Source organism: Sorex fumeus, unplaced genomic scaffold (genome assembly GCF_029834395.1).
Source record: "Sorex fumeus unplaced genomic scaffold, SorFum_2.1 ptg000128l, whole genome shotgun sequence".
NCBI classification, from domain to species: Eukaryota; Metazoa; Chordata; class Mammalia; order Eulipotyphla; family Soricidae; genus Sorex; species Sorex fumeus.
The window spans coordinates 12,042,415-12,068,131 of NW_026606185.1; the positions used below are offsets into that span (position 1 = coordinate 12,042,415).

Sequence of the window (25,717 nt, forward strand, 5' to 3'; positions counted from 1 at the left end):
AATATTAATTGTTAACAGGATAAACAAAGGTTTGTTAATCTGTAACAAGTATCTTAAGATCAAAGAAAACTTGAGTAGCCACACTGAAAGTTAAGTGTAGTGTAAACATTTCACTCTTATATATACTACCATGACATATTTGATATGCAAAACACAGTAACAAGTCTCACAATGTTACTGGGCCTGCTCGAGCAAATTGATGAACAATGGGAGGACAGTGACAGATATACTACTGAGTTTGGGAAGAATACTTGTTTTGTTTGTTTTTAATATAGGTATGTGAAATATTAAGTACATATATCTTTTGTCCTTTGATTTATTTTATCTTTATCTGAGGAGACTATAATCCAATTTACTTAAACCAAATAGGATACTTTGGACTAGTATTCTTTCATATGAGAAACACAAAAGTCATTAACTACTATTCTGATTTTTAGTGGAATTAGTTCAGGATTTCCAAAAGGATAACAAATAAGGAATTGTCAAACAACTGCTATTAACTTTCAAATAAATTCATATGAAATTAATTAGAACAAAAATAATGATGAAATTAAGCCAAGTAGAAAGAATCCCTAAAGAATGCAATTAAAAAATAAGCCAGGCCAGCAAGATATCTCAAAGGATTGGAGAAAGTTATTTTAATTTAGGAGTCCCAGATTTTATCCCAAGCACTACGTGATCCTCTCAACACTGCCAAAACTAAAGAAAGAACTTAGCATTTTTTGCAGTATTTAAAAAAATATTGAAACTCTGAAAGTTTGAAGTATTTATGACAGCCCAGTGTTACCTTTCTTCTACTATCAGTCTCTCATATTGCAGGACTGAGAAATAAGAACACTAGCACCTCACTGAGTAGTGTTTGACTTCAAATTTGACCTTTGCTTAATGTGTCAGTTAAATGAGTTTTCCCTTGGCCTAGCTTTAAGGTGCATTTTGTTTAGACACCAGAGAAATCCATGAAGCAAATCTAAATTTTCTAAGACAATGAAAATACAAGCCCACAATGGAATGACTTGGTACTTTAATTTCAAAACTTGGAACACAGTATAACATAAAGGGCATTTTTTTACGTTTCCAAAAGTGGTTTTTTTAAGAAGCAGAGGATAAAGCGATGTGTAGAACTTCAGTGTTGAGCAACACAGGATTAACTGATCAATCCTCTCCAAATATAAAACTGAGCAGAACTGCCCCAACAAGACAAATGGTACCTGAAGCTTGGTTTTGTTATTTTATAAGAACTTGTGTAAGTTCTTTACTGCTGCTGTAACTACTGGCCAACACAGATTTATCATCTTAAAATTGTGGAAATGAGGGTGGGAGGGAAATTGGGACTTCAGTGGAGAAAAGGTCACACTAAGCGTGGGATTGGTGTTGGGTGGAACATTTTATTTCTGAAACAACTGCATTATGATAGCAACATTTGAAAAAAGTCTCATGTCTAAAATAAAAGTGCTGAACTCCAGGCATTGGATGTATTGGATTCTTCTTCTAGGTACCTCTAAGTCAGAAAATACTTCCACACCATTTCTGCTTCTAGTGGTCACCAATATTTCTGGTGAAATGCTCCACCCTCAATTCTCAAAGCTTACCTCTCCCATCTGTGAGTCCATTAATATACTATCATCTTCTTCATAAGACCTTTCTCTGGTACTCTTAATAGTATAGCTTTACTAAACTGAAACAGTATTTAGAAGCTGAATAGTTATTTAGCAGTGTTCACTAGAGCCAAAGATGAAATCAAAGAAATAAAAATATTCCTCAAAATTAATGAGAATAAAGATACTGTAAAGTCAGCAAAAGACAGAAGGTAAAGTGGACAATTTTGGTGTCACTAAGTTTTATTAAGAGTTTTAAACAACTCATGATTTCTCTCACAATCTCATTCTCTTTATCATTAGAGAAGATAATTATATTAATTTTAAAGAGCATCAGTGAATATTATATCAGAAAGTTCTAAAAAGTTGAATTCAAACAATTAGCAAATTAAAAAAGAAAACATAAAGATGGAAAAAATCTTTGCTACTGATACATATAATAAAGGGTTAATGTCCAAAACATATATAGAATTCAATAATTAAAAAGAAAAAATGTTAAAGAACACATTCCAGTGGTCATGGGAATAGTACCATATGTTCAATAGTAACTAATGTTCAATAAAGTACAAATCAAAATCAAAATGATCTATCACCAGATATCTCTGAGAATAACTATTATCTAAAAGGAAAAAAATAAGCAAATGAGTGTGAGCAAGGATGTGGAGAGAATAGAACTCTGCTTTGTTGATAGCACAAAGTATAATACATTTCACTTTATAGGAAAGAGTTGGAAGCATTCTCAAAAATGTACTATAGAAAGGACCAATATGATAGAATAAGAAATGGTGCTTATCTTCTGCAACCATAGTAAATGTATATCAAAACTTTGTTTAATCTGCATAGAAATAAACCTGAGATCCATATGAATAGAGCTCTATGCAAGAGATAGCACTCGTGAACAGACAGTAGAGAGAGACCCTCACTAGGAAAGAAGACCCACCATGAGGCTACAAATGCAAGTGGGAGGACATAACTAAGACACAGAGTTTCCCCTGCTTCAGATGGTATGCCAACTGTCCTGCATCCCAACCCTGTAATACAGCATTAAGGGAAAAATACACTGGAGTTCTTACATAGTATGCCAGAGAAAGTTGAGCTCAGGAAAGACTGGGAAAAAGAAAAGCTGATAGTTCCCTCAATTAACTTGTAAACTGACTCCTCTGCCTCAGGACTCAAGGTAGTAACACCAGTTTGAAGGGTTTCCATTACCTGATAAAGAAATCTAGATATTATACTTCAGCACCATGATGAGAGACAAGAAACTAAAAAAATGGTACAAGAAATAATGTTGGAATATTGTATGCATTACCCTATCATTAACAGTATTGTAAATCATAGTGCTTCAAAAATTACTTGATCACTTGACATCCCATTACTCATTGATTTGCTCAAGAGGGTGCCAGTAATGTCTTCATTCATCACTATCATGTGCTAGTGTAGCCCAATGGCATCTGCTCACTCCAGGAACATGAAGAACCTCAAACCGATCCTTCAGGGTCTTGACGAGGAAGAGTGACCATCTTGTAGCGGGGGGCCACATGATCTTTTGACATCCCATGGAAACTAGTCAGCAAAGGCTCTAGTCCAGTGGTGGTCTCCAAATCACATTACGTGTCCAGCCCATCTGATTTTCTATGCCTTGGTAAACGAGACAGCATCCCTGATTCTCCATCTTCGATCATCAGAACTCCGGATACTTGAGTGAAGCATGATACTCCAAGCATAGCTCTTTTGATTCCTATGGGAGACCCCAAAAGCATTATCATCCTGTTTTCCTAGGGCCCAGGTCTCTGAGGCATATGTTAATGCAGGAAGAACAGTGGAATAGAAGAGATGTGCCCGGAGCCAGAGGTTCTTCATCAACTTAGCTATTTCTTCAATGCTCTTGAAGGCACTCCAAGCCTTTCTCTTCCCACTGTGCAAATCAGGTGCCAGGTCATTCATCATGTTGAGTTATCGACCTCGGTACACATATGTGTTGCATTCGGAGATGTTCATTCCGTTGAGATTAAATGGAACGTCAGGAACAAGTCCGTTTTTCATAAACATCATTTTTGTGAGATTCAGCTGCCGTCCGACCTTCCCACACTCATGGTGGAAGTTGGCCAGCATTTGTGCCACTTGGCTAATGTTTGGTGTTATTAGAATGATGTCATCAGCGAAGCAGAGGTGGCATAGTTGCCAACCATCTATCTTCACTCCCATTCATTCCCATTCCAGTCTTTGCATGACGTTCTTAAGGGTGGCATTGAAGAGTTTTGGTGAAATGGTATCACCCTACTCTTGACGTCAATGATCACTTCCTTGTAGAATGGTGACATCCTGGTAGTGAATCTGTAATACAGCTCACAGGATCCTGATGTATTGAGTTTGAATGCTCTGTTTGGCTAGGGCTTCGATGACCACTTCAATCTCGACAGAATCAAAAGCCTTATTTAAATCAAAGAATGTTAGACAGAGAGGCATCTTGAACTCCCGAGAAACATCAATGATCTTGGTTACAGTGTGGATATGGTCGATCATACTGAACCCTTTTCGGAACCCCAGCTTGCTCACATGGTTGTCGTTCATCTAGTGTTCTGCCAATCCTATTCAGGATGACTCGAGTGAACAGCTTGTAGATGATAGACAACAGGCAGATCAGGTGATAGTCACCAATGTTCTAGATGTCTCCCTTCTGGTACAGTAGAACAGTCTTGCTGGGTTTCCATTGGGATGGAACCTTGCATTCAGACAGGTAGTGTGTGAAGAGCCAAGTCAGTGTATTGATGAGTACTGACAGCAGGTTCTTCAGGTGTTCTGATGTGACCTTATCTGGGCTGGGTGCTGTTCGCCCCTTTACCGATGAAATGGCATGTGACATTTCAGAAGGGAGAATATTAGGAAAAACATATCCATCTTGCAGAATTTGGTATGTGGGCAGGTGGATGTGGCTATTAAAGAGATCCGTACTTTTGACTGTCTGTACTTTCAACACATGTATGCTGGCGTTTGATGTATCTATAAAGGACCTGATTGTGCAGGCGAGAAAGATCAAGTATGACATCATTGGTCTGACTGAGACAAGAAGGCATCAATCATATCATGCCATTTTCAACACTGGAGAAGAATTGTTCCTCGGAACATGTGCCAAAAGAGGTGTCAGAGGTGTCGGTGTCCTTGTCAACAAGAACTCTGTCATGAGCATTGATTCATTTGAATGTCTAATGACCCAAATCAGACATTTACGCTTGAATAGATGTGGCTCACTGCCAGCAGTTTCTATCTTCATTGTCTACGCACAAACATAAAATTATGATGAAGAAGAAATTGATAAGTTCTACATGGAGCAGGAGAAATTCTATAAAGAAGACCACACCTACAAAATCATTGTTGGTGGTTTTAATGCCAAGATAGGACTGAGAATACCTGCAAAAGAACTCCACATCAGGATCTCAGGCCTTGAATGAAAAAACAGTGTGAGAGACTGTCTGAGTTCATGATGTCGACCAAGACCATCCATGGTAACTTACAGTTCCAGAATGTCAAATCTAAACGTTGGACATGGGAGTCTCCCAGTGGACTGTTACACAACGAAATTGACCACATCATATTCAATTTATGGTCTTGCCTGACCAATGTCGCTGGTGTCCCAAAATTCCAAACGGGATAGGACCACTGTCTCCTTCGTTCAAAATTCTACTTCACAGAGTGGGGAAAAAGGGTTGCAAAGTTTAAGAAGAGAACTCCCAAAACGACCACCAACTGGGAGCTCTTTGGCACTATTGCAGCAACATGGGAATATGCTGTCATTGACAACATTGACGAAAAATGTGGTTCAGAACCTCCATGATTGTGTGAGGAATGCCAAGAGAGAGATAACCACAAAAAGACATCTGTCTTCAAAAACTCTCGAGGTCATTCGCCAACGTAGCTTGGCACGAGCCTCAGTCAACTCCAAGTGAACGTCTGAGCTCACTAAGCAGTGCAGAGAAGCGATAAAGGAAGACCTCAAAGAGAAAAGAGCAGCAGTGCAAGTCGATGAGGCAGTAGCTGAGAAAAGCATTCACCATGTCCACCTGCCCTTTGCCAACTACAAGACCAAGATGACTACCCTCCAACCGTAATGTGATGGATCTATCGCATTTTCCAGAAGGGTAATGGAGAAGATTATCCATGATTTCAAAAATGTATAATGGAAATATATATTATATATACTCAAATATAAAATGAAATACATAATAAAAATAAAATAGGGAAGGATTTCCATTAGGTACCATTTTGGTGACCCTTTATACTATTACTATTGAATGCTAGAACCTGAGAGAAAATCTCTGATTAGGGCACCATCCACAGTAATTAACAGTTGACAAAATTAGAAACTGAGACAATCCTAAAGAGACTTCCCACCTGGTACAGCCTGTATTAGTCTGCAGCTGCCTGGTAACAAACAATATGCATTCTTCATAGCTAGCAAGAATCTTGACGATTTACCAAAGTGTACTACTGACAATGAACAACACTGCCTGCTGAATTCCCTGCTAAGGCACATGTCCAACCAGACTCTACTCATTGCCAGGCCCCATATATATATTTTATTATCATTAGGTTTTATTTGAGAGAACAGAAATTTGTTCCACTCTGATACTGATTATTCAGCATTCACTTAAGTCCCTTTGATCACTGGTCCACAGTCAGTACTAGGTACACAAGACCTTGATCCTATTGCTGTTAGCACAATTGACCATGAATATTTTTATTGCTATCCAAGTCCTCAAGAAGCATTAGACAGAAAGAGAAGGCAAACTAACTCAACTCCACTAACTGTTAATGACTAAACATGGGGAATATTACTGAATCAGCAGACCTGAGAGAACTACTTGAAAAATCAAAAAAGAATGAGACCAATAGTTTCTCAACTAAAGGTAAAATAAGTAAAGTAAAGTAAAGTAAAGGCCCTCCCGTTGATCATCAATTTGCTCGAGAGGGCCCAGTAACGTCTCCATTGGAGACTTCGTTGTTACTGTGTTTGGCATATCAAATACGTCACAGGGAGCTTGCCAGGCTCTGCCGTGTGGGCGAGATACTCTCGGTAGCTTGCTGGGCTCTCCGAGAGGGGCAGAGGAATCGAACTCGGGTCGGCCATGTTGGCTGCGTGCCCAGCCCAGCTGGAGCGATAGCACAGCGGTAGGGCGTTTGCCTTACACACAGCCAACATAGCCAACCTGAGTTCAATTCCTCTGCCCCTCTCGGAGAGCCCGGCAAGCTACCGAGAGTATCTCGCCCGCACGGCAGAGCCTGGTAAGCTCCCCGTGACGTATTTGATATGCCAAACACAGTAACAACGAAGTCTCCAATGGAGACGTTACTGGGCCCACTCAAGCAAATCGACGAACAATGGGAGGGCCTTTACCTTTAAAGGTAAAATAAAAGGGCGAGATAAACTAAAAATACAATAAATAAATGGACTTAACAGCAGAATAGAAGAAATTAAAGATTCAGACAGCGAGCTTATAGATATGTTCTAAAACCAATCTTACATGCAACCAGAAAAAAAAGGCAAAATTTTAAAATAGCCTTGGGCTTTTATGGTATTTTATTAAGAGATGCAAAATATTCAAGCATATGATTCTAAAAGAAGAGAAAGAGCAAGGTGCATAATTATATTTTTAGTAAATAATGTCAAGAACTTTCTCAAATGAAAGGGAATGAATTCATTTCCAGAAAGCTCAAAATTCCAAGTAAAATTTTAAAACCCTCACAGCAAAACATATTCGAAAAAAACTGACAAAACTCAAAGACAGGCACAGAGAGATAAGAGAGGTTTAGGCATTTATCTGGCATGCAGATAACCCTGATTTTATCTTTAGCACTGCAAATGACCCCTTGAAAACTGCCATGAATAATCTCTGAGCACAAGTAGTAAGCCCTGAAAATCGCAGGTTGTGGTCCAATCCCATCTCCAATAAAAAAAAAAGAAAGAAAAATACAACAAAAAATCAGATATACAGGGAAATCTTGTGATACCATTGGTATATTTTTCAACTGAAATCCAGAAGACAAAATAGATTGGCATGATATGTTCAAAGAATTAAAATAAATAAACCTTCAACAAAGTACTCTATTGGATAAGGTTATCAATCAGATTTGAAGTTGAAAACCTTTCCTCTACAGAAAAACAGTTAATAGTTAAAATAATTTACTTGCAATAAAGTGGTCTTTGAATAAATACTAAATAAATAAAAATATTTTTAGTGGAGTCAAAGAGATGTGCCCGGAGCCGGAGGTTCTTCGTCCTCTTAGCTATTTCTTCGACGTTCTTGAAGGCGTTCCAAGCCGCTCTCTTCCTCCTGCGCAGCTCAGGTGCCAGGTCATTTGTCATGTTGACCTCTCGACCTAGGTAGACATAGCTGTTGCATTCAGAGATGGTCGTTCCATTGAGACCGAAAGGGGCGTCAGGAACAAGGCTGTTTCTCATAAACATTGTCTTCGTAAGATTCAGCTATAGTCCTACCTTTCCACACTCACGGTCAAAGTCGGCCAGCATTTGTGCCGCTTGGCTGATGTTTGGTGTTATTAAAACAACGTCATCAGCAAAGCGGAGGTGGTGTACTTGCCGACCATCTATCTTTACTCCCATTCCTTCCCATTCCAGTCATCGCATGATGTTCTCGAGGGTGGCACTGAAGAGTTTTGGTGAAATGGTATCACCCTGCCGCACCCCTCTCTTGACATCAACAATCACTTCTTTGTAGAATAGTGAGATCCTGGTAGTGAATCCGCAATACAGCTCACGGAGGATCCTGATGTATTGGGCTTGAATGCCCTGATTGGCTAGGGATTCAATGACCGCTTCCGTCTCAACATAATCAAAGGCCTTCTTTAAATCAATGAACGTTAAGCAGAGCGGCATCTTGAACTCCCGAGAAACCTCAATGAGCTTAGTTATCGTGTGGATATGGTCGATGGTGCTGAATCCTTTGCGGAACCCTGCTTGCTCACATGGTTGTCCTTCATCTAGTGTTCTGCCAATCCTATTCAGGATGACTCGAGTGAACAACTTGTAGATGACAGACAATAGGCAGATCGGGCGATAGTTGCCAATGTCATGGATGTCTCCCTCCTTGAACAGTAGTACGGTCCTGCTGGTTTTCCATTGGGACGGAACCTTGCATTCAGACAGGTAGCGAGTGAAGAGATGAACCAGTGTATTGATGAGTACTGACGGCAGGTTCTTCAGGTGTTCAGGTCTGACCTTGTCTGGGCCGGGTGCTGTTTGTTTCTTTACCGACGAAATGGCATGTCGGATTTCGGAAGGGAGAACGTTGGGAACGACATACCCATCCTGTGGAATTTGGTATGTCGGCAAGTGGACATGGCTATCGAAGAGATTTGAGTAGAAGTCATGGATAATCTTCTCCATTGCCGTTCTGGAGGATGTGATGGATCCATCAGGACGTCGGAGGGCAGTCATCTTGGTCTTATAATTGGCGAAGGACAGGCGGGCGTTACAAATACTTTTCCCGGCTTCTGCCGCATCTACCAGTACTTCTGCTCTTCTCTCTTTGAGGTCTTCCTTGATCGCATCTCTGCACTGCTTTGCAAGCTTGGACGTTAGCTTGCGGTTGCCTGAGGCATGCGCCAAACCACGCTGGCGAATCAGCTCAAGAGTTTTCGAAGATAGGCGACTTTTTGTGGCTATCTCTCTCTTGGTGTTCCTCGCACATTCATGGAGGTGCTGAACCAGTCAATCGTATTCCTCGTCAATGTTGTCAACAATGGCATCTTCCCATGTTGCCGCAATAGTACCAAAGAGTTCCCAGTTGGTGGTCATTCTGGGAGTTCTCTTTTTGAACTTTGCAGCCCTTTCTCCCCGCTCTGTGAAGTAGAATTTTGCACGAAGGAGACGGTGGTCCGATCCCGTTCGAAATTTTGGGACAACAGCGACATCAGTCAGGCAAAACCGTCGATTGAATATGATGTGGTCTATTTCGTTGTGGAATCGTCCACCGGGAGACTCCCATGTCCATCGTTTAGATTCTGCCTTCTGGAACTGTGAGTTACCATGAATGGTCTTGGTCGACATGATGAACTCAGACAGTCTCTCACCCTGTTCGTTCCATTCTAGGCCATGGGTCCCGATGTGAAGTTCTTCAGCTGATCTTCTCGGTCCTATCTTGGCATTAAAATCACCCACAATGATCTTGTAGAAGGTGTGGTCTTCTTTATAGAACTTCTCTAGCTCCATGTAGAACTTCTCGATTTCTCTTTCATCATAATGAGATGTTGGTGCGTAGACAACAAAGATAGAAACTGCAGGCAGTGAGCCACATCTATTCAAATGTAAACGTCCGATTTGGGTTGTTAGGCATTCGAATGAATCAATGCTCTTGGCCAAGTTTGTGTTGACAAGGACACCGACGCCTCCAACACCTCTTTTATCGCATGTTCCGAGGAACAATTCTTCTCCAGTGTCGAAAACGGCATGGTGAGATTCGTGCCTTCTTGTCTCGGTCAGACCAATGATGTCGTACTTGATCATTTGTGCTAGTACCATCAGGTCCTCGATGGATGCATCTGCTGCTAGCGTACGTGCATTGAAAGTACAGACGATCATTTTTGTCTTCCTTCGTTGTGGCAGCCTAGGTCGGCCTTGAGAGTTTGTCGGCCTCTCCTTTCTCATCCTTCTCAGTGCTGCCATGTCAGTGAAGCTGTCAGGGTCAGGTGAATGAGACCAGTTGTAGTTACTGGTTTTGGCATATCGAATACACAGGGGATAGCTTGCCAGGCTCTTCCGTGCGGGCGGAATACTCTCGGTAGCTTGCCAGTCTTTCCGAGAGGGATAGAGGCTTTTGGGGCGACCTCTAATCACCCTTGTAGGTGCTACCATATTTGAACCCTATCAAATATGGTACGACAATTCCGGAAGATGGGTATTTAGTGTCTTATGGGTCCGGAAAGCGTCCTGGACTGTGGCGACGGCTGGGTAGTGGAAGTAGTGTCGAGAGTGGAAGTCTGCCAGTGGGGTATTTATCTGGGTAGGGTGGGTCTCCTGTGCACAATTCGATCCCTGGGTGGTTGATGGAAGCAGACAGGGCAAGGTAGGGTGGGGCTCCTGATTAGAATCCCTTTGTCACCTGTGGTGGTGGGAGCAAGCAGAGAAGCTCTGTCCCTGGGTCCGCCGAGCCTGGAGTCCATTGTCTCAGAGAGTTCCGCTTATCTTGTTCTGTGGGTCTTCAGTCATGTGTGGGTCTCGGCCGGAGCTGCCGCGCAGGTCCGGAAAGCGTCCTGGAGTGTGGAGACCTGGGCCCTACGCAAACAAGATGAGAACGCCATTCAGGTCTCCCAAAGAAGAATAGAAAGAGCTATGCTTGGAATATCACATTTCACTCAAATGAGAGAACGAATCCGGAGTTCTGACATCCGTCGACGATCAAGGATCAGGGACGCTGTCTCATTTGCCAAGGTCTCAAAAATCAGATGGGCTGGTCACGTAATGAAATTCAAAGACGACCGTTGGACTAGAGCTGTTACTGATTGGATTCCACGGGATGTCAAGAGACCGCGTGGCCGCCCACCTACCAGATGGTCAGACTTCTTCGTCAAGATCATGAACGATCGGTTTGAGGCCCTTCATGTTCCCGGAGCGAACAGATGCCATTGGGCTACACTAGCACGCGACAGGGACAAATGGAGATGTTACTGGCGCCCGCTCGAGCAAATCGACGACTAACAGGAAGTTAAGTGATTAAGTGAAAAATATTTTTGCACATAAAAAAGAATTATCACTGGGGCCAGAACTGTAGTGAATGGGTAGGGTGTTTGCCTTACACATAGTCCAACTGGGTGAGATCTCTGGCCACCTGCAGGTTTCCCTCAAGCCCACCAATAGCAATCCCTGAGTGGAGAGTTAGGAGAAAGCCCTGTGCACAGCTGGGTGTACCTCCCCCACAAAAAAATAAAGAAATAAATAAAAGAAAGAAAAGAAAGAAAGAAATTCCACATGCAAATTCCAAAGCAAACACTCTGGAAAACACAAGTAAAAGATGATTAATAATACAGAATTTGAACAACATGATATTTCCTTGCTTTCATTTAAAATAAGCTAAAATATAAATACTGGACTTAAATTTCATGGTAACCACAAATCAAAAATATTTGTAAGAAACAAGATACAATGGGAATCATTGTTAATTAAATAAAAGTAATTTATCAAAATTTAAGGAAAGTGAATTAAAGAATAACAACAACAAAAGAGCAGAGACAAAATGCAATTATACCCATCATCTTCATTATAAAAATCAATAAATTATTTTATACCAATAATATCACTAATTGCCATGCCTAAACTCACCAAACAGAATGTACAGTGAAAGGATAAACCAATAAACCAAATCCAACCTCCTATCAATGGAAAAATTCTCTTAAGTTCTAGTTATAAATACAGGCTAAAAGTTAAAGGTTTGAAGAAACATTACACTGACAAACAATAATACAAAAGCAAAGGAATAGTCAAACTTGTATCAGATAAAATAGTTTTGATGCTTCAAAATGAGATGAAACAGACACCGTCGTCATTAAATAGTCAGTACATCAATAGTGCATGGAAAAATCATTAATCTAAGTGTATCAAAGGGTCAGAGAGATAGTGCAGGGGTTAAATCACTCATCCTGCTTATGAGCAACTTCAATACAATCTCTGGCACCACATACGGTTCCTCAACCACTGATGGATGTGATTCTGGCCACAAAACCAGGAGAAAGTCTTAAACACTACTGTGTTTAAGTAGTGACCCTAAAACTAAATAAATAAGGGAGCATTAGAATATTTAGAACAATTATAGAAAAACATGAAGAAAAACATTAATATCAACATAATTTGTATTTCCTTATTCTAAAAAAGGAGATAACTTAAGGTAGCTCAAAAAGTACCAATGAATGTGAACCTAAAGAGAACAAGTCATTGTAATCAACATAAAAGGTATAAAATAAATAGTCTTCTAAAATCAGAAGGAAAAACAAAACTCATGTATAAGGAAAGAAACATAAGATTTATATCAGATAACTCAAGTGAACAGTGCAGAGTCTCCTGCCCCCATGCCTGGCTGTCCTCACTGGGGCCCCTTGCAGGGGAGCGGGTTGAGTTTCCCTCCCTGCCCCAAACAGAACTCCGGAAGCCAAAGACCTCCAGAACCAGCCACCACCATGCTGAGACCACTCTCCACAGGCATGAAGGTACCAGCAGAGGAACAAAGGCATGCGAGTCCCAGGGCTGAGATCTCCAAGCCTGCTCGGATTGGGGCTGAGCATCATCCACCCAGATCTTCATCCTTCAGTAGGCAGGGATCACACCCACCATCTGACCCCTAGCGCCGTGTAATCCCATCAACAGCCAAGACCCAGAGACTATAAAACCCACCTCCCGGAAGCACACGGCCGCATTTGCAGCCACACGACATCTTATAATCTCATTCTTACTTTGACAACCTGGCAGGTTACCAAATGTTACCGGTCCACACGGCAGAGTCTAGCAAACTCCCCGTGGCATACCCAATGTGCCAAATACCAGTAACAATGATGGATATCATTCTCCTAATCCTGAAAGAGCCTTGAATATGGCATTTTTTAAAATCCCCGGGCTAGGACGAATAGACGTTACTGGGGCCTGCTCGAGGCAACTGACGAACAACAGGATGATCGTGATTGTGATCGTGAACTCAAGTGGGCTCTATAAGCAAGAATTAAAAGTAATTAAATAGTCAAATAATTGAATAAACAAAACCTCTAACCAAGAACCCTCTGAGATAGCTTACCGCTCAGATTTGAAGAAGCAATAAAAACTCTAAAACAACAACAACAACAACAACAACAAAAACACTGAGGAGAGTCGTTGCAAATAAATTTACCTCTGCTATACTGATATTGTATACTGCATACTAAATGGCCTCAAAGCAAAGTTCAATTGGGGGTATGGTTCCACCAGCAGGTCAGTCTGTACCTGTGAGATGAGTACATCAGCAGCCTGATGGCGCCTTCAGACTTCCATATACCCCAAAATGGCTGTTGTGCCTTTGGCCAGACCCCAAAAACTTGAAGCAAAGTTTACCAAGAAAGTAAACAGCCAAAAGCTAGGTATGTGGGAGACACACCCACAAACCACCTCCGCCTCAGCTATATAATTGGAGTCATGGCCTCTCTGGTTCCTGATAAAACTGCTTAATGGCCATGATCCCAGAGACTCAGAAACAAATCTCGAAACCCAACAGCTTTTGGCAGAACTGCATCCGGTCCCTGAAGTAGGTTACTGGCGCCAGGCCACCCCAGGTGGGAAGAGGTTTCATGCCTTGGTCTGCTCTCCCTGGCTGCTCAGTGGCTGCCATCCTCCAGAGGTCACTGGACAGTCAGGTTCGGGCCCGCAGTGACAAGACATGTGGGGCCTTATGGGCTGGGGGTGGAAGCCGGCCCTTTTCTCCCTGTCCCAACGAGACACGAGTCGCTGCCCACTAATGGCTTCTCTGGCACCTGATAAAGCTGCTTAACAGCCATGACCCCAGAAACTCAGAAACAAATCTCAGAACCCAGTGGTTTTTGGCAGAAATGCGTCCAGATCCCACAGTAGGTTACTGTCGCCAGGCCATTCCAGGTGGGAAAGAGTGTTGTCCTTCTGCCTGCTTCCCATAGGCTGCTCGGTGGCCACCATCTGCCAGAGGCCATTGAACAGTCAGATTTGGGCCCGCAGTGACAAGACAATCAGGGTTTCACGAGATGGGGGTGGAGCCAGCCCTTTCCACCACGTCCCAATGAGACCCCGAGTTGCCGCCCACTAACGGCCTTTCTGGCTCCTGATCAAGCTGCTTAACGGCCATGATCCAAGAGACTCAGTAACAAATCTCAGAACCCAGCAGGTTTTGGCAGAAATCCCTCCAGATTTCATTGTTAAAATTTCAAAATTTTAAAATCACTTGGCCACTACTGCAGCCGCGCAACATCATATGTTATTCGTAACCAGCAATAGAAAACCAATTGTCTACCATTGCCCTTTCAGCAGATCTGAGTTTTGGGGTAAAATCCCAAATAATAATGGTGGGTCTTGTGTCAAAATATTAAATGTAATCAAAGTAGAGAGAGAGTAATGTGGAAATCATCCACCCCACAGGTAGGGGGAGGGCGTAGGATGGGGGTATACTGGTTTTTTGGGGGGGTGAGAATGGGCACTGGAGAAGGTACAGGAGTTTTATTGTATGACTGAGACTTAAACCTGAAAGCTTTGTAACTGCTCTCTCAGTGATTCAATGAATAAAATTATAAAAAATGAAAATAAAAAAGTATGGTGGAGTTCGTGCCCAATTCAATCAGCTAATGGGTGGCTGAATAAATAGCAGTACTCCTACATAAAAAATAAATAGATAAATAAATAAAAAGAACTTTAAGGTGGAAAAAAAACAAAGTTCAAAAGACAAAAACTATAAAAAAAAACAGAGAAATGAAAGAAAGTTTCTTTTTTATAAATAATTTCTTTAAATGTCAATGGGCTAACCACTCTCATTAAAAGTCTGAATGCCTTAGGAAGCAAAATTCAACTTTGCACTACTGATAAGAGGCTCATATGAAATCACATGATAAAAACGGGCTCAGGTTAATATTCAGAAAGCAACAATATAAGTGAATTATAGACTAAACAAGAAAGAAAGGTTGTACTTGCATAAGACCATGTAGAATTCAAGTTAGGGTAGGTAGAGACAATTACATACTGGCTAATGGATTGATAGAAAAAAATCAACATTTTTTTTCTTTCAGGGAGGGGTAGAATTCTCAAGAAATGCTCTTGGTAATGCTCAGTGGACCATATATAGCACATGGGGTTGAAGCTAGGTCAGACATGTACAAAGCAAACACCATATCCATGTGCTATCTCTCTAGTGCAAGATTTAACTTTATATATGAATACACATATACACATGGATATATATACATTATATATACATATATATGCTATAAGTACAGTAATTTTTGTAAAGTAATTGCTAATACTTGATGAGATTCATTGATACAATATAATAATAGTGGAAGAATTTGTTTTTTTTGCTTTTGGGTCACACCTGGAAGTGTTCAGGGCTTATTCCTGGGTCTGTGCTCAGTGATCACTCCTGGTGAGGCTCATAGGATCATAGGTAGTACAAGGGATTAAATCTGGTTTGTCTCCATGCAAGCAAGTGCTCACTCTGGTCTAAGACATTAATACCCCACTCATATCACTAGCCCAATCAACCCGATAAAATATTAACAAGAAAGCAAAACACAAAATCTCTCTCTCTGGGTAGCTACAGCTAAAATCTGTACAATTAATGATAGTATTAGACATGTTATCAGCTGGAAAATATTATAATTCTATTTTATTTATGATAGTAGAATGAAACTACTGAGCCTAGTTGGATGAGAAATGGGCATTTAAATAGTCTTAAGATGTGTTCTCAAAAAATAATTGATCAAAGTTCTGGTCAGAGCAATCTCAGCTCAGATATCAGGAGGCGAGAAGCAAAGATATACAGTACTAGTCCCGCCATATTTCAGTCTGAATTGCAGAAACTCGCCTAACATTTAGAAATAGGAAACAAAATGAAGCTTAATGTGCAAATCAGCACTTTGCAATCTTAAAAACATTAAAGATCAAAGAAGTCAAGGCAGCAGGAATTCTTACAAATTGGTGGTACTTGGAATATATCTGGGGAGCATTATTTGTTACTGATTTCTTTGTTTCCAAGAACTATTTCAGACAAGTGAAACTTGATGGGTAAATGTTATATAGGAATTCTTTGTTTTAAGAAATATCCCCAGTGCATATGCTGTCTGCACCCATGTGCTGCTTGTGCCAATGTGGCCAAGCACAAATGTCACCCAAACACAGGTGTCACCCACATCTCTCTTCTCGAGATGTGTGCTTTCATGCTTTCCTCACTAATGCTGGGATGTGTGTAGGGGCTCTCTCTGCCATTGGAGAAGCCTGGATTCTCTCTTGAGAACTTTACTCTACACTCTCTTTCCCACTTTCTCTTCTTTCTTCCCTTCAAAAAACCTCCAAATAAAATCGGTTTTACTTCAAAAAAAAGAAAGACAGAAAGAAAGAAAGAAAGAAAGAAAGAAAGAAAGAAAGAGAAATGTAACCTCTCTAAATAAAATAAAATTATTATATTATTCTACTCAGAATTTCAATAATTTCTGGCCATGTGGTGCAGTCTTCAGGGCTTACTCTTGTTACTCATATAGCCTCCCGAGCATTGCTAGGAATGGTCGCTGAGCCTATCAGGAGCGTTTGTCCCCCAATAAAAACATTCCCAAAATTTAGTTTCCATTACAGTTAAAGATTTTGTTTTGGTTTCAAATATGGCTACAAATATACTTCGGCTAAACAGCCAATCTCTGGGGAACTTCTTAGCACTCAGTTACACCCACAGAAAGCATTGATCCTAGTCCTCAAGGCTAAGCACTAAAAGGGAAAGCACACGAGCTTAGATAAAAGAGTCTAGTATGATGATTTATTTTGTTTTGATTTTTTATTACACTAAATGGCACTTTGTGGCTACTCTATTCTCTGTGTTTGGGGACATATGTGGTGTCAGGGACTGAAACTAGCTTTCCGGCATTCAGTGATACACTGAATTTAAGCTATCTCCCTGACCCCCTTGATTAAATTTTACATTTCAACCTCACTGGCTTAAGATTCTATTTTGGTACCTTGACTCATAGTAAATGTACTGCAGCTTTAAATAAAATCTGTTTTCTATATCAAAAGTCAGAAGTTATAAATAAAATGAAAAAGAAACAGAATGTCAGAAATGTACACTAGCAGACATCTCCCTCCAGCCCCTGAGCTCTGTGCAAAGCACCCTGCCTACTGAAAAGTCGTTAAAGAAAATGCAAACAAAGAACAAAGCCAATGTGCTGTGATTACGAGCTTGCTGGCTACAGATCGATAACAGATGCAAGACAGGAAAGTCAATACCTTTTAAGCATAAATACACGAAACTGGTTGAGGTAGATGTTTTATAGACTATATCAAGTGAAGAAAGCTCCTTTGAAATACTTATCCTATTTTTTAATTTAGACATATATCTCATAAAGATCCAAATATAATATATTACTATTGTTTGTTAAATTTTACACCTTAAATATAATGCATTTCTTATGGCTACATTGCTTTTGGCTATCCTTAATACAGATTATTTATTTTTCTTTTTAACAACTGTGTGAGGTAAAGAGAAAACTAGAAGATCTGAGATCGCTAATAGATCAATAATTGTTTAACACCCATCATGTGCAAAGCACTAAATGCAGCAGGTAGAAATCAGTGGAAGATAGTAGAGAAGCAGATAAAAACAAAAAATCTCTGAAGTAAATAAGCTATTTAATCCTTCCTGTCAGACTTATTATCTTGTTGGGTTATTGTTAGCAAGGATTTGAGATAGAGAACTTATGGAAAAAGAAAAATTTATGGAGGTATAAGTTGCATAGATTAATTTTTTAAGAAAGAGATAAAGATGGAATTCTGTATCTGGTTTGTAGTGTTGGTTTCATGACCCTATACATTTGTGACTCTAATGGTTGCAGGTGGAGAAGAAACACTTTTACAAAGAAAGGCAAATTGAAAGAACATTAAGAAAACTTTGATTTTTTTATATTGAAAGAATGCAATGCAATTATAGTCAACACACAAATGTATGCTTCTTGTTCCTCAAAATCCATTCAGTGAAGGGTTGGGAATTGACGAAAAGATTAAATGACTCAACACATCTTAAGTGTGAAGAAAAACACATAAATTCATCACCAATGCCAAATGAGGCCAATATTGTGAGGTATGTGCCTAAATTTAAAAGGTCACAAATATGCATAATAAGTTTAGGAAATAAAAATTTGGTGGCATCATAGCTTTAAGGTTTATAAAAAAACCGGAAATTGCACCAAATGATGGAGGGACCTCCTTTCCCTATTTGAAGCAACACTGGAAACAACTTTAAGTGCTCTGTGAACAGGTAAGTTAGGACCTGTTATAATTTCTGTTCATTTATAACAGAAATGTTTATACCATAAACCATGTAACCATAAAAGTAAAAGCGATGGTAATGACTTCTATCTTACAGCATGTTAAAAGGTCAATTAAAAATAAATTAAAGGTCTTGGTATAAAACCTGAAGCCATAAATTAAATTTAAAAATATAGGCAAAATATTTCTGGCATTGAATTTAGAGACATCTTTAATGATTTAATCCTAACAGCCAAGCAAACAGAATCAAGTAAATAGGGCTAAATTAAATTAAGAAGCATCTGCATAACAAAAGAAATGGTAACCAGAATAAAAACACCTCATGAACTGGGAGAAAATAGTTCACACTACTCATCTAGGGCTGGAGCAATAGCACAGCGGGTAGGGTGTTTGCCTTGCATGCAGCCGACCTGGTCAGCCCAGGTTCTATTCCTCTGCCCCTCTCGGAGAGCGCGGCAAGCTACCGAACCTATCTCGCCCACACGGCAAAGCCTGGCAAGCTACCTGTGACGTATTGAATATGCCAAACACAGTAACAAGAAGTCTTACAATGGAGACGTTACTGGGCCTGCTCAAGCAAACCGATGAACAAATGGAGGACAGTGCTTACATCTTTCAAATGGTTCATATCCAAGACACTTGCAAAATCTAACACACAAGAAAAATTACAAACCCCATGAGAAAATGGGGAGCAGAGATGACCAGAAATTTCCCTGAAGAAAACATTTAACTGGTTAATTGATATATGAAAAATGTTCTGCATGAGGCTAAAGTGATAGTACAGCTGGTATGGAACTTGCCTTGCATGCAGCTGACCTGGGTTCAATATCCAAAATTCCATATGGTTCTTTGAGCCTGGCAAGAGTAATTCCAGGAGTAACCTCTGAGTACTGCCAGGTGTGGCTCACAAATAAATAAAAAAAAAAACAATGCTATGCATCACTGATAATCAGATAAATGCAAATAAAAATCACAAGGAGATATTACCTCATATCACTGAGACAAGCACATATTAAAAAGAACGGAAGTCTCTCCTCCCCAACCCCCAGGTCAGTTGTCGTGCCGTTTCTCAGACCCGGGACTTGGGTTCCACTGTGCAAGCCCCAAGGCGTCCCCCAGACGCGGGGGGACAAAGCAGAATTGAGTCTCTCTGCATCTCCCTTTCCGCCATCCAAGCAGAGCTGGTCTCTCCTCCCCAACCTCCAGGTCAGTTTTCGCGCCGTTTCTTGAACCCCAGACTTGGATTCCACAGTGCAAGCCCCAAGGCGTCCCCCGATGCCGGAAGACAAAGCAGATCTGAGCCTCTCTACCTCCCACTTTCCGCCGCCCAAGCCAAGCTGGTCTCTTCTCCCCACCCAGTCTTTACTCTCGGGACAGACACCAGGTATCCTTGGGGTCTGGCCACTTTATAAGTGGGCGTGGCTTTTGAAGAGTGGGCGTGGCCTAATTTTGGGCTGGCCATGGTAGTTTACTCAAATCAAGAAATCTGACCCCTATACCTACACAACAACATGAAGAAACAAGGCAAATCCCCGCCACAGGGAGACGACGAGGAAATAAGTCCAGAAGCCTCAGTAGGTGCTAGCCACCTTAGGGACTTCTCTGACAAGAATTCAGATATGAAGTCATTAAGATGTTCAATCAACTCAATGGAATAGACAGATATCCACTAAATTGAAAGAGGACATGAAAGAAATAATCCATCACACAATCGACAAAATACAGCAAAAAATGAGAGCAGAAATTGGAAAGCTTCACACAGAAATGGCACAGATCACAGATTCCATAGATGAAATCAAAAACTCACTCTATGAATATATCCCAGAGAGGCAAAAAAGTATAGTCGAAGTGACATCTGCAATTGTCTGTTTATTGCAGCACTCTTTACAATAGCCAGAATCTGGAAAAAACCTGAGTGCCCGAGAACAGATGACTGGTTAAAGAAACTTTGGTACATTTACACAATGGAGTACTATGAAGCTGTTAGAAAAGACGAAGTCATGAAATTTACATACAAGTGGTACTACACGGAAAGTATCGTGTTAAGCGAAAAGGCTCAGAAAGAAAGGGATAGACATAGAAAGATTGCATTCATCTGGGGAACATAAAGTAACAAAATAGGAAACTAACACCCAAGAATGACTGAGATTAGTACCAGTAATTTTACTCCATGACTTGGAGGCCAACCACACATACTAGGGGAAAAGGGAGCTCAGATAAAGAGGGGAACACCAAATAAAGGTGTTGGAAGGATCCTCCCAGGATGGGAGAAGCATGCGGAAAGTAGACTATAGACTAAACATGATTGTCACCCATTGTCTCTTTTGCAAACCACAACACCCAATAAGAGAGAGAGAACAAAAGGGAATGCCCTGCCACAGAGGCAGGGTGGGATGGGGGGACGGGGGGTGGGAGGGATACTGGGATCCGTGGTAGTGGGAAATGGGCACCGGTGGAGGGATAGGTATTTGATCATTGTATAATTGAAACCCAAGCAGAAAAATGTGTAAGTCTGCAACTGTACCTCATGATATCTCACTATTAAAAAAATTTTTAATAAAAAAAATTTAAAAAAATAAAAAGAACGGAAACAACCAATGTTGAATGGTATAAAAGAATAAAGGAACCTCATTCACTGCTGAGGAAGTGTTGACTCATTCAACTTTTTAGGAAAACAATATGAACACTCCTGAAAAAACTAAACATCTGAATTTCATAAGATCAGCAATACCATTTGGGGGCATCTATCCCAAGAGTCCAAAATGTTCATTCAGAAATGATGTTTGAGCTCCAATATTTATTGTGATATTATTCATAATAGCTAAAAATAAGAAAACAACCCCAAACAACAGATGACTGGATTAAGAAACTACAATGTGGGTAGATAGTAGATAGATATATAGATTGATGTTTTTCCTAAGCTATAAAAGATATTATGCCATTTATATGCTGCTGCTATGTTGATGGAACTGGAAGGATTTGTGTTGCATGAAGTTAAGAAGCAGAAGTGGGGCAGGTAAGAATGATCTCCCTCATAAGAAATAACAGCAAAGGGCTAATGAGAATAGAGTATAAAATCCTGTCCATAGAACTGAGTATAGAATCACCGTATCACTGTCGTCCCGTTGTTCATTGATTTGCTCAAGTGGGCACCAGTAACATCTCCATTCGTCCCAGCCCTAAGATTTCAGCAGCCTCTCCTTACTCAGTCTTCCCAAAGTTTAGCATAGTAAAGAAAATTGAGGTTAATCTGAGGGGTTTGAGATAATGGTGGAGGGAAGCAGATCCTCTAGTGGGTTGTATTGAAAAATGGAATTGGAACAATGTGTAGAAAGGAAATCTTAACATTGTGAATTATGAAGAATGAAAGAAAAGTAACTGTAATGGAAGGAGTAGATAATGTTAATGATAATACATGATGAATGTATTTGCTGAAAGATGGAATATGTAATGAGATTTTAAATTGGATCTAAAACTATTCATGAAATAAAAAGATGGTACAGCAAGTTCCTAACCTTCCTAGATCTCCATAGATAAGACAGGATCCAGTGGAGAGTCAGGGGAGGCTGTAAGCGATAATGCTGAGTAGACACAAGGGAAGCTTGACAGCACTATCCTAAGGCAGAAGATGGACAGAAGGAAGAGACATCTAGACCCTTACCGGCTCCTGGACTGCTTCAGTGTTAAGGTACCTATTACACTGAAGTTAAAATCTTATCCCTTGACCTTGTCTCATAAACATTTTCCAGGTTCCTTTTTCAAAGTAGTGGGGTAGGAAAGTGGAAGAGTATGGCAAAAAGCATCAAGTCAATGGTCTAAGTCAAGATTCCAATCCCTGGGCTTCATTCTGCTTTTATGGTAAAACTACCTCCCTTCATTTAATAAAAACCTTCAGTGTAGAAAGTATATAAGACTTCTCAGGGACACCTTCAGATAAGGAGGTTTCTCAGAGATATATTAGGATAATCTTCATTGCCCTGAGGCATGTGAGAGAAATAGAAAGTCTCAGGAATAGCATAAAAAAAAGTCATTGGGGGAATCTCAGATCATCAAATGGAAACTTTCTAGTGGTTTATTTAATTGTATCCCCATGGATTTAACTGCTAAACAAGTCAGGAAATGTGATTCATACTAGTCCAAATAGCTCAACTATGCAACTTGCCCAGATTTCAGAAGAAAGTTGTAAAAGTGATCCAGTCATGTTTGAACCTATGGCTTTAATGAACTACAGAAAAAGACAATGAAACTCATGCCTATAAAAATAATGCAAAATGTGACTTGACACCAATCACCCTAGACAGGATGCTGTGGAACATTTTGGTATTCTACATTGATACAAAATCACTAGATGAAGAGATACACTTTTCTGGAACATAGAAAAGATAGGCTTTTCTAAGACAAACTAAAATCCATTATGTCTCCAAAGCCATACTGACAGCTTCATATATTGAGTCTTGTAGGCAAAGACTACAAAACTTCCTGTTTTTAACCATATTATTAAATGCATTTAACTATTATTGTGAACTCTTAAAATAATCATATAAAGTCTTCTAATTATTCAATTTTTTAAGCAGGCTCACAAAGGATGGGTGACTTAGCTGAGGCTTTTAACATTAGGAGGGAGAAAGCTTTGGATTTAGAACTGTTTGGATTTGGGGGGCTGGAGTGATAGCTTAACAGGTAGGGCGTTTGTCTTGCACACAGCTAACCCAAGTTCAATTCCCAGCATCTCATATGGTCCTCTGAGCACCGCCGGGAGTTATTCCTGAGTGCAGAGCCAGGAGTAACCTCTGTGCAATGCCAGGTGTGACCCAAAATGCAGACAAAAAATAGAACTGTTTGGATTTAGAACACTGTTTTAAAAAGAAATGCCATTTAAAACATAAGAAGATTTTCTAAGAAGTTAGGGGTAGTTTGGGAAGTTTTATGCACATTATTTAATAAAATGATAATTAAGCAACTATTCGTGCTAAGAACTGTACTGGGACCTACTGATACATTAAGACAATCACAGATATAAACATGTATAGGCAAGATAGTCAACATCTGAGGTCACTTTTTAGGCTAACCTAAAAAGCGTCATGGGAGTAACAAGGCAGTACTTGACTGATACTAGAATCATTGTATTCATGGTTCTTATATCACAATAGCATTTCATGAGATAGCATTCACATAAACACTTGAATAACGACTGTAAAAGAGAGACAATTATAGCATAAAATGCAATAACTTTATGCTCCAGTTTTAGAAAAACATTTTTCCATTGCAGGATATTTAGTGGGTTGATTGAGAATGTCCATCACATGCACTGAATGATATGTTCAAAGAATAAGGTGGTTATTGATAGAGAATGGAGAATGTCATTCACAAACTTATGGGTACATTAGAGAACCTGACTTATTTTTAAAATATGTAGACCCACAAGTAGCACTGTTATTTATTAGTTGTGTGATTTTTGGAGAATAATTAAGGGTATATGAACTTCAATCTTAATGTAGGAATTATAATGTGAAAGGGGTTAGGGATATTGTATATCTAGAATGTACTTGGGAGAATCAAATATACTCCATGCAAAATAATTTGGAAATGTGTTAAGCCTTTTTAGGTTTCAGAATGCTTAATGACTATTTATTTTAGAATAATTTATAGTTGTTACTATTTGATGCATTTTTGATAACAATGAAGTATCACTGTAGCACTGTAGCACTGTCCTCCCGTTGTTAATCGATTTGCTCGAGTAGGCCCAGTAACATGTCCATTGTGAGACTTGTTGTTACTGCTTTTGGCATATAGAATATGTCACAGGTAGCTTACCAGGCTTTTCCATGCAGGCAAGATACTCTCGGTAGCGTGCCAGGCTCTTTCAGAGGGGTGAAGGACTGAAGTATCAAATACAAAAATTGTTACCTTCCTTACCTTACTTAAAAAATTATAGACACCCATTAGGTATATGCATTCCATTCTTGACTTAGTCCATGTCTGATATTGTTAGGACTTGGAAATATACCCAAGTGCAAAGTGTTCTCCATTAGATCCCCTTCCAAGCTGCCCTTGCCTAAATTAGACTGAAAAAAGAGTAGAAAACAAAGTATAACAATATCAAAGTAAGCTGCATGCCTCAGTACCTCTTCTAGGGTGGTGTCTGAAATTCCATAGCCTGTTAGGTATAAATGATGAAGGTTCTGATCCAGGGCCTGGAAGAGTCCTTTGAAGCCAATTCTGTCTACATCTCTGGGGATGGTGTAGGTTAGCTCACAACCACTTGTGTCTTTGAGAAATGCTTGTGGAATATAGCTCTGTATCAGAGATGTGATACAGGAGATCTCCTTAGAATTCTGTTCCTCCATAAGAGAACTCTAGAACAAAAGAAGAAAAAACAGTTGTGATAAATATAAATCAAAACATGTCAAATTTATACCAATTTATAAATATCTAAATCAGAAATTTATAAATATCTAAATTAGAAAATAAATCAAAAATCAATTCAAATAATCAAAAGCAATAACTGTTACTTTTGGCTATATTAATTATAGGCATTTCAAGAAAATAATTTCATTTTTCTTTCTTTCTTACTAAAGAAGGGCAAGAAAGAAGTTCCTTTGGGGGAGAAAAAGCAACAATGAAAAATAATGGGAGTTTGTCATAAATGTCTTCAATAACATAAATGGCATACTTGAAATAAGAGGAGAAAAGACAGAAAGCTAAGTTATTAAGATTTCAGACAAAAACTACCTAAGCAAAATTTAAAGCTGAAAAATAAATCTCTCTTGATAAATTTGTACTGGAAAACACCTTAGGTTGATCAAGACTAATTCCCATTTACCACCCTACTTTTCTTTCTTAATATTCTTTATGCGCATGTATGTATTTCATGTATTTTATATTAATGGTTTATAATAGTACTCCTACTTGTATATTACGTACATAATATTAATGTACTTAATCTAACACAAAATATATTATAATTTTGTGAGAGGAATACGATATAGTCATCTCAATGATTCGAAAAAATAAACCTCTAGAAATTTCTTTTCATAATGCATCCTCAGTGTCCCAGGAGGCCCCCAAAAATTGAATTGGCAGTTAGACTACAAGAAACAAGACC

At 39.7% G+C, this 25,717-nt stretch overlaps 1 protein-coding gene across 1 annotated transcript in view; it reads right to left on the reverse strand.

The window, feature by feature from the left end:
• The window catches only part of ABCA13 (ATP binding cassette subfamily A member 13), a 461,928-nt gene that overhangs the window by 189,584 nt on the left and 246,627 nt on the right, over positions 1-25,717 (reverse strand). The window contains exon 40 of the mRNA XM_056138421.1: positions 24,738-24,968. Coding sequence (XP_055994396.1) covers positions 24,738-24,968 — 231 coding nt within the window. The remainder of the gene's footprint in view (positions 1-24,737; positions 24,969-25,717) is intronic.